This window comes from Dendrobates tinctorius, unplaced genomic scaffold (assembly GCF_039654945.1).
Source record: "Dendrobates tinctorius isolate UK_male_01 unplaced genomic scaffold, ASM3965494v1 ptg000250l, whole genome shotgun sequence".
NCBI lineage: Eukaryota > Metazoa > Chordata > Amphibia > Anura > Dendrobatidae > Dendrobates > Dendrobates tinctorius.
In genome coordinates, this window is record NW_027361917.1 from 37,227,312 (window position 1) to 37,237,186 (window position 9,875).

Genomic DNA, 9,875 nt, shown 5'->3' on the forward strand with positions numbered 1-9,875 from the left:
CCAAAATGTGGTTTAGGTTAAGAAAATAAATTGGCATCAATGCAGAAATATTGATCATTTAATGGGACACAGAATGGTCAGATTTTGGCAAGACAAAAGTTTTGTCGCCTGGTCATATAATGCACCCAATCCTAGTTTACATCCTGACCTGTGCTCAGTAAATGATCAGTTAATTAGTGGGTGTGTATAAAAAGAAACCCAGCACCCCAGACCTTCACTTGAGCAGCAACTTGAGCTCTGACAACATGCCAGATATCCACCCTGAGACCAAAGCCTGGATTATCAAGAGGCTGAAGACCAGATCCACTGCAGAGGTGGCTGGCACCTTTAATGTGTCTCAGCGTCAAGTACAAAGAATTGAAAAAAGATTCAAAGAAACTGGAGATGTGTTTGACAAGCCCAGGTTCGGCAGACCCCGCAAGACAACTGCTCAGGAGGAACGTTTGTTGGTTAGAAAATCCCAAGCAAGCTCCTCTTCCACTGCAGCAGAGCTCCAACAGGCTTGGTCACCTCAAGTCCCTGTGTCAACTAGAACAGTTTGTAGTATTCTGTCTCGAAATAGCCTCCATGGTCTAATCAGTGCCCAGAAGCCAGCACTAAACAAAAGGCAAATAAAAAACCGTGTGGCATTTGCAAAGTCCCACAGCCTGCTAAACAGATTGATGCTGGAAAAATGGCAGAAGGTGGATTTCTCTGATGAATCTTCAGTAGAATTACACCACAGCCGCTGCATATACTGCAGGAGACCTACTGGAGCCCGTATGGATCCAAAATACACCCAAAAACAGTTACATTTGGTGGTGGAAAGATCATGGTCTGGGGTTACATTCAGTATGGGGGTGTGCGAAACATTTGCAAGGTGGAAGGCAATATCAATAGCATAAAATATCAAGAAGTATTAGCTACTTCTTATATTCCAAATCATAAAAGGGATCAAATTCTGCAGCAGGATGGTGCTCCATCTTATACATGTCTACAACAAAGTACATCCAGGCAAAAAAGATCAAGGTGCCCATGGACTGGCCAACCCAGTCACCAGACATCATCATCATTGAGCATGTTTGGGGTAGGATGAAAGAGGAAGCTTGAAAGACAAAACCAAAGAATCTAGATGAACTCTGGAAGGCATGCAAGACTGCATTATTTGCTATTCCTGATGACTTAATTAATAAATTGTATGAATCATTGTTGAACCGTATGGATGCAGTCCTTCAAGCTCATGGAAGTCACACAAAATATTAAATATGACTCTAATAGCACCACAACTTCATTCACCAATGTTATGCAACATATACAGTTAGGTCCACATATATTTGGACAGACAACATTTTTCTAATTTTGGTTCTACACATGCAGAAATATTGATCATTTAATGGAGAGAGAATGGTCAGATTTTGGCAAGACAAAAGTTGTCGTCCACAGAAAGTAATGTGATATTCAAACAAATAACTTAAAATACAAATACGGTTAGGTCCATATATATTTGGACAGAGGCAACATTTTTCTAATTTTGGTTCTAGACATTACCACAATGAATTTTAAACAAAACAATTCTGATGCAGTTGAAGTTCAGACTGTCAGCTTTCATTTGAGGGTATCCACATTAAAATTGGATGAAGGGTTTAGGAGTTTCAGCTCCTTAGCATGTGGAACCCTGTTTTTAAAGGGACCAAAAGTAATTGGACAATTGATTCCAAGGCTATTTCATGGACAGGTGTGTGCAATCCCTTCGCTATGTCATTCTCAATTAAGCAGATAAAAGGCCTGGAGTTGATTTGAGGTGTGATGCTTGCATTTGGAAGGTTTTGCTGTGAAGGAAACATGCAGTCAAAGGAGCTCTCCATGCAGGTGAAACAAGCCATCCTTAAGCTGCAAAAACAGAAAACACCCATCCGATAAAATTGATACAACATTAGGAGTGGCAAAATCTACAGTTTGGTACATCCTGAGAAAGAAAGCAAGCACTGGTGAACTCATCAATGCAAAAAGACCTGGGCGCCCACGGAAGACAACAGTCGTGGATGATCGCAGAATAATCTCCATGGTGAAGAAAAACCCCTTCACAACAGCCAACCAAGTGAACAACACTCTCCAGGATGTAGGCGTATCAATATCCAAATCTACCATAAAGAGAAGACTGCATGAAAGTAAATACAGAGGGTTCACTGCACGGTGCAAGCCACTCATAAGCATCAAGAATCAAAAGGCTAGACTGGACTTTGCTAAAAAAAAAAAGTCTAAAAAAGCCAGCACAGTTCTGGAAGAACATTCTTTGGACAGATGAAACCAAGACCAACCTCTACCAGAATGATGGAAAGAGTAAAGTATGGCGAAGGCGTGGAACAGCTCATGATCATCTGTAAAACACGGCGGAGGCAGTGTGATGGCTTGGGCATGCATGGCTGCCAGTGGCACTGGGTCACTAGTGTTTATTGATGATGCGACACAGGACAGAAGCAGCCGAATGAATTCTGAGGTATTCAGAGCCATACTGTGTGCTCAGATCCAGCCAAACTGATTGTCCATCTGTAGTATGAAACGACGACCAATGACCCAAAACATAAAGCCAAAGCAACCCAGGAGTTTATTAAAGCAAAGAAGTGGAATATTCTTGAATGGCCAAGACAGTCACCTGATCCCAACCCAATTGAGCATGCATTTCACTTGTTAAAGACTAAACTTCAGACAGAAAGGCCCACAAACAAACAGCAACTGAAAACCACCGCAGTGAAGGCCTGGCACAGCATCAAAAAGGAGGAAACACAGGGTCTAGTGATGTCCATGAGTTCAAGACTTCAGGCGGTCATTGCCAACAAAGGGTTTTCAACCAAGTACTAGTTAAAGAACATTTTATTTACAATTATTTAATCTGTCCAATTACTTTTGGTCCCTTTAAAAACAGGGTGGTACATGTTAAGGAGCTGAAACTCCTAAACCCTTCATCCAATTTTAATGTGGATACCCTCAAATGAAAGCTGCAAGTCTGAACTTCAACTGCATCTGAATTTTGTTTAAAATTCATTGTGGTAATGTCTAGAACCAAAATTAGAAAAATGTTGCCTCTGTCCAAATATATATGGACCTAACCGTATTTGTATTTTAAGTTATTTGTTTGAATATCACATTACTTTCTGTGGACGACAAAACTTCTGTCTTGCCAAAATCTGACCATTCTCTGTCCATTAAATGATCAATATTTCTGCAATGATGCCAATTTATTATTTCAACCTAAACCACATTTCGGAGGGTTTCAGCTTTCAAAAGAATAATTTATACAACCAAAGGTTGAATTTATCATCAGGTTATAAGCTTTTATTTACATAACATGGATAAGCGACAACTTCTGTCAGGGAGTGTACATCAGCACAATTTTGGAAACATAGGGTTTTTTTGTTAGGAAGTTATAAGGGTTATAAACAAGCTGGCCTACAAAAAAAACCCTCAGATTTATTTCCCTGGAACGGTTACTGTGTATGGCCAGAAAATTAAAGGCGTTTGCCCATTTTGAGAACTTGTTTTATATTCACGTGATAGAACATAAATGCCTGATAACTGTGAGCTCGGAAAAAATATGGTACCCCTTTAAATAAAAACTTATCTCCAAGTCAACATTAACCCCTTACCTACAATTGACGTAATATTCCGTCCATGTGACCATGGACCTAATTACCATGGACGGAATATTACGTCATCGCGATCAGCGGCGCCCACGTGGTGAGCGCCGCTGATCGCGGCCGAGTGTCAGCTAATTATCATAGCTGACACCCGGCACAATGTGTCAGGGGCGGTCACGGACCGCCCCCGACACGTTAACCCCTTGCACACCGCGATCAAACGCGATCGCGGTGTACCGGGGGTTAAAGGGAAGCATCGGCAGGGAGGGGGCTCCCTCCGTGCTTCCCTAAGCCCCCCACGGCAGCGCAATGTGCAGCGCTGCTGCGGGGGGCTCTTTCCCTACAGGCCCCCGGATCCAAGATGGCGACGGGGGCCTGCAGGGAGCTGACTTCCTCACTGCCTGCAAAGCGCAGGCATGAGGAAGTCTGCAGCAGTGCCTGTGACAGATCGCTGATCTGTCACAGTGATCTGTGATGTGACAGATCAGCGATCTGTCACAGGACAGTGATGTCCCACCTGGGACAAGGTAATAAAGTAAAAAAAAAAAAAAAAAAAAAGTGTTAAAAATAATAAAAAAAAAAAAAAAAAAAAAAAAAAAAAATCGCTAAATAAATCAGTAAAAAAAAAAAAAAAATTCCCCAATAAATCCATTTTTCCAAAATATAAAAAAACCAAAAACAATAAAAGTACACATATTTGGTATCGCCGCGTCCGTAATGACCTGCCCTATAAAACTGTCCCATTAGTTAACCCCTTTAGCGAACCCCTTAAAAAATAAAAATAAAAAACGAAGCAAAAAATAATGATTTATTATCATAACACCGAACAAAAAGTGCAATAACGCGCGATCAAAAAGACGCATATAAATATGCATGGTACCGCTGAAAACGTCATCTTGTCCCGCAAAAAACGATCCACCATACAGCATCATCCGCAAAAAAATAAAAAAGTTATAGCTCACAGAATAAAGCGATACAAAAATAATTATTTTTTATATAAAATAGTTTTCATTGCAAAAAACCGACAAAACATAAAAAAACGACCTAAATGAGGTATCGCTGTAACCGTACTGACCCGAAGAATAAAACCGCTTTATCAATTTTACCGCACGCGGAACGGTGTAAACGCACCCCCCCAAAAGAAATTCATGAAACGCTGGTTTTTGTTCATTCTGCGTCCCAAAAATCGGAATAAAAAGCGATCAAAAAATGTCACGTGCCCGAAAATGGTACCGATAAAAACGTCAACTCGTCCCGCAAAAAATAAGACCTCACATGACTCGGTGGGTCAAAATACGGAAAAATTATAGCTCACAATATGTGGTGATGCAAAAACTATTTTTACAATAAAAAGCGTCTTTTAGCGTGCGACAGCCGCCAAACATAAAAACCGCCATAAATCGTAAATCAAACCCCCCGTTATCACCCCCTTAGTTAGGGAAAAATAATAAAACTAAAAGAAAATGTATTTATTTCCATTTTCCCGCTAGGGCTAGGGTTAGGGCTAGGGTTAGGGCTAGGGTTAGGGCTAGGGCTAGGGCTAGGGCTAGGGCTAGGGCTAGGGTTAGGGTTAGGGGTGTGTTGAGGTTCGGGTTGGAGTTATAATTGGGGGTTTCCACTGTTTGGGCACATCAGGTGCTCTCCAAAGGCAACATGGCGTCTGATCTCAATTCCAGCCAATTCTGCGTTGAAAAAGTCAAATGGTGCTCCTTCCCTTCCAAGCTCTGCCATGTGCCCAAACAGTGTTTTACCCCCACATGTAGGGTATCAGCCTACTCAGGACAAATTACAAAACAACTTTTGGGGTCCAATTTCTCCTGTTACCCTTAGGAAAATAAAAAATTGGGGGCAAAAATATAATTTTGCGGAAAAAAATGTTTTTTTTATTTTCACGCCCAGGCGTTATAAACTTCTGTGAAGCACTTGGGGGTTCAAAGTGCTCTCCACACATCTAGATAAGCTCGGTGGGGGGTCTAGTTTCCAAAATGGGGTCACTTGTGGGGAGTTTCAATAGTTTAGGTACATTAGGGGCTCTCCAAACGCATATGACACCCGCATACCAATCCATCAAAGTCTGCATTCCAAAACGTCACTACTTCCCTTCCGAGCCCCGACGTGTGCCCATACAGTAGTTTTCTCCCACATATGAGGTATCAGCGTACTCAGGACAAATTGGACAACAACTTTTGGGGTCCAATTTCTCCTGTTACCCTTGGGAAAATAAAAAAAATGGGGACTAAAAGATGATGTTTGTTGAAAAAATACGATATTTTTATTTTCACGCCCGGTCGTTATAAACTTCTGTGAAGCACTGGGGGGTTCAAAGTGCTCACCACACATCTAGATAAGTTCATTAGGGGGTCTAGTTTCCAAAATGGGGTCACTTGTGGGGGGTTTCCACTATTTAGGTACATCAGGGGCTCTCCAAACGCAACATGACACCCGCAGACCATTCCATCAAAGTCTGCATTCCAAAACGTCACTACTTCCCTTCCGAGCCCCGACGTGTGCCCATACAGTAGTTTTCTCCCACATATGAGGTATCAGCGTACTCAGGACAAATTGGACAACAACTTTTGGGGTCCAATTTCTCCTGTTACTCTTGGGAAAATAAAAAAATGGGGACTAAAAGAGCTCACCACACATCTAGATAAGTTCCTTGGGGGGTCTAGTTTCCAAAATGGTGTCATTTGTGGGGGGTTTCTACTGTTTTGGTACATCAGGGGCTTTCCTAACGCGACATGGTGTCCGATCTCAATTCCAGCCAAAAACGTCAAATGGCGCTGCTTCCCTTCCGAGCTCTGCCATACGCCCAAATAGTGGTTTACCCCCACATGTGGGGTATCAGCGTACTCAGGATAAATTGCACAATATCTTTTAGGGTCCTGTTACTTTTGGAAAAATAAGAATTGAGGGTGAAAAGATCATTTTTGTGGAAAAAATATGATTTTTTAATTGTACTGCTGTACGTTATAAACTTCTGTGAAGCCCTTGGGGGTTCAAAGTTCTCACCACACATCTAGATAAGTTCCTTGGGGGGTCTAGATTCCAAAATGGTGTCATTTGTGGGGGGTTTCCACTGTTTTGGTACATCAGGGGTTTTCCAATCGCGACATGGTGTCCGATCTCAATTCTAGCCAAAAACGTCAAATGGCGCTGCTTCCCTTCCGAGCTCTGCTATGCGCCCAAATAGTCATTTACACCCACATATGGGGTATCAGCGTACTCAGGACAAATTGCACAATAACTTTTAGGGTCCTGTTACCCTTGGAAAAATAAAAATTGGGGGTGAAAAGATCATTTTTGTGGAAAAAATATGATTTTTTAATTGTACCGCTGTACGTTATAAACTTCTGTGAAGCCCAGTTTATAAATGCAGACAGGAATTCTACAACGATAAGGATATCTCTCACTGCTCTTATTGCTGACTGGGATTTAATCCAACCTATTAGTAAATCCTAACAGGGATCCACTTCTTCCTTACTTATTAAGTTGACAGTGATCATGTTAACCAAATGTTTGCGACTGACCATTTTGTACATGTTTATAGGAGATCTTCACCTATAATATTATTAATGCTGACAAGGGTAGGAAAGGGATCCCTGTCCATGTTTGTGTGATCCTTTACCCTCTCCCGCGCAGGCAGGGGTCCCCCCTCCTCGCCCTCCCCCGCGCAGGCAGGGATCCCCCCCTCCTCGCCCTCCCCCGCGCAGGCAGGGATACCCCTCCTCGCCCTCCTCCGCGCAGGCAGGGATCCCCCCTCCTCGCCCTCCCCTGCGCAGGTAGGGATACCCCTCCTCGCCCTCCAGCACAGGCAGGGATCCCCCTCCTCGCCCTCCAGCACAGGCAGGCAGGGATACCCCTCCTCGCCCTCCTCCGCGCAGGCAGGGATCCCCCCCTCCTCGCCCTCTCCCACGCAGGCAGGGATCCCCCTCCTCGCCCTCTCCCACGCAGGCAGGGATCCCCCTCCTCGCCCTCTCCCACGCAGGCAGGGATCCCCCTCCTCGCCCTCCAGCACAGGCAGGAATCCCCCTCCTCGCCCGCAGGCAGGGATCCCCCTCCTCGCCCGCAGGCAGGGATCCCCCTCCTCGCCCTCCAGCACAGGCAGGAATCCCCCTCCTCGCCCGCAGGCAGGGATCCCCCTCCTCGCCCGCAGGCAGGGATCCCCCTCCTCGCCCTCCCCCGCGCAGGCAGGGATCCCCCCTCCTCCGCGCAGGCAGGGATCCCCCCTCCTCCGCGCAGGCAGGGATCCCCCCTCCTCCGCGCAGGCAGGGATCCCCCCTCCTCCGCGCAGGCAGGGATCCCCCCTCCTCCGCGCAGGCAGGGATCCCCCCTCCTCGCCCTCCAGCACAGGCAGTGGCCTATACATGCTCTTGTGTATAACAGCTGCTGCGGTCGGTGCTACTGACACGTCGTCTCGGTGACAGCCCCACACCCCGACACTCACCGTGCACGGCTGACGCCTGGAGGATCGCCCCTGACGTGCCATCGATGACTTTGATGCTGCCCCGGGCAGTGACAGCCAGGATGGCGTTCAGCGCCGGATGATAGGACAGACTGCTCACTCCATGTTCGTCACAGCGCAAACATCCATCTCTGAGAACTAACCACTCCGAGAATCCCGCCGCAGCCCCCGCCGCCATCTTCGGCAGCCGGGCCCCCTCCGGGCGGGACACCGGGGCGGGGAGGCCGGGGGAAGAACGAGGCTCAGAGGCTGACGAACGAGAAGTTCGAGGGCAGGAGGAAGAGGAGTCCGGTCCAGGAGCCGGGTGAGGAGGAGGAGGAGGGCCGCCGGCCGCTGCGTCAGGTGACAGGGGAGCAGCAGCAGCTTCACTACCGCTATACACCATCCGGGGCAGCAGCCAGGAAGCCGCACGGACAGGAGGAGGGGACACCGGAAGTGACGACACCTGCGCTCGCCTGACGGCCGTGCGTGTGCATGCTGCCAGCCACAGGGCGGACTGCGTTGCTTTTTTTTTTTTTGCTTATCAAACAAACTTTATTGACCAGAAACTCGGACAGTGACTCAGACAATTTGAGTAAGCGCCGCACGGTTCCCACACTGCGGCGTCGGGGGGGAGTGCTCTCAGCTATTGGGGAAGGCTGAAATCACACATGCCGTTTCCCATGCTGTTTTTTTTTTCAGGCGAAGCCATGAGTTGGTGTAAAGTGAAGAAAATATATGAAAGAAATACTTGTGTTTTCTATTCACCCCTGCGGGGGACTCCAGCCCTGCATCTCCCTCAAGAATGTATACAAAAAATCCTGAGCTCCCAAACCTCCCAACTTTTGAAGAACAGAGAGGGGACAGATCATTTCGAGCACATAACGCTCTCCCCAAGCGACAGGCATTTACCATTTCTTTCTCCCCTGACAGGAGGAGTTGTCAGAGGGGCGCTGACTGTGAGGGGCAATCAGAACGCTCCCTAGACTGCAGGGCTAGAGATGAGGGATTCACGGGTCTCTCGCGAATCTACAGTATGGCCTTCAGGCCTTCCCGCCACAGCCTTGGATCACCCAGTGCTGGCGGGACGTCATCTGGGCATCCTGCTCATCTCTAGTTGGGACCTGGGGATTATTTTTTGTTCAATCATTCACAGTCAGAGCCGCCAGAATTTCTCCTCGTTAGCTTCACTACATGACATGCTGCTTTTTCGTGACTGTAAGGCCGTGTTCACACATTTCAGAAATACTGTGTTTTTTTGTTTTCTGATCAATTCTGTCAGAAAGAAGCAGATCTCTGATAAGATTTATTACAATTTCACATTTTCTCTTGTATTAATGATTTATTATATAAGAATTAAAATGATTATTAATGTGAACCTGTCACCAGTTTTGGCCAATATAAGATCGGGCCATCACCTTTCATTACTTATACACACCATTCTATAATGCCATATATCGGCCCCCAACCTGGAGAAACTGAAAACTACCTTTTATTATATTCACCTGGGGGGTGGTTCGCTCTTCTTGCTCCGGCGCCTCCCATCTTTTTGCGATGCCGCCCTCCTGCTTGCTTCATGTGGATGACACGTCACTGCATCATCCACACAGGCTCCCCGGCATCGTGCTCCTGTGCAGACGTCATTCTCTGCCCTGTTGAGGGCAGAGCACAGTACTGCAGTGTGCAGGTGCCGGGGCTATTTGACCTTTTCCTGCGCCTGCGCACTGCAGTACTTTGCTCTGCCCTCAACAGGGCAGAGAATGACGCCTGTGCAGGAGCGCAATGCCGGGAAGCCTGTGTGGATGATGCAAGGTCGT

The 9,875-nt window shown here is 46.4% G+C and overlaps 1 protein-coding gene across 7 annotated transcripts in view; it reads right to left on the minus strand.

Annotated features, from left to right (window-relative positions):
* BIRC6 (baculoviral IAP repeat containing 6) overlaps positions 1-8,505 on the minus strand; it is a 471,996-nt gene extending 463,491 nt beyond the window's left edge. For all 7 annotated transcript variants that reach the window (XM_073557613.1, XM_073557615.1, XM_073557616.1 and 4 more), the window contains exon 1: positions 8,062-8,505. In XM_073557613.1, the coding sequence (XP_073413714.1) occupies positions 8,062-8,464 (403 nt within the window). In that variant the 5' untranslated portion in view covers positions 8,465-8,505. The remainder of the gene's footprint in view (positions 1-8,061) is intronic.
* Between the last annotated feature and the right edge of the window lie 1,370 nt (positions 8,506-9,875).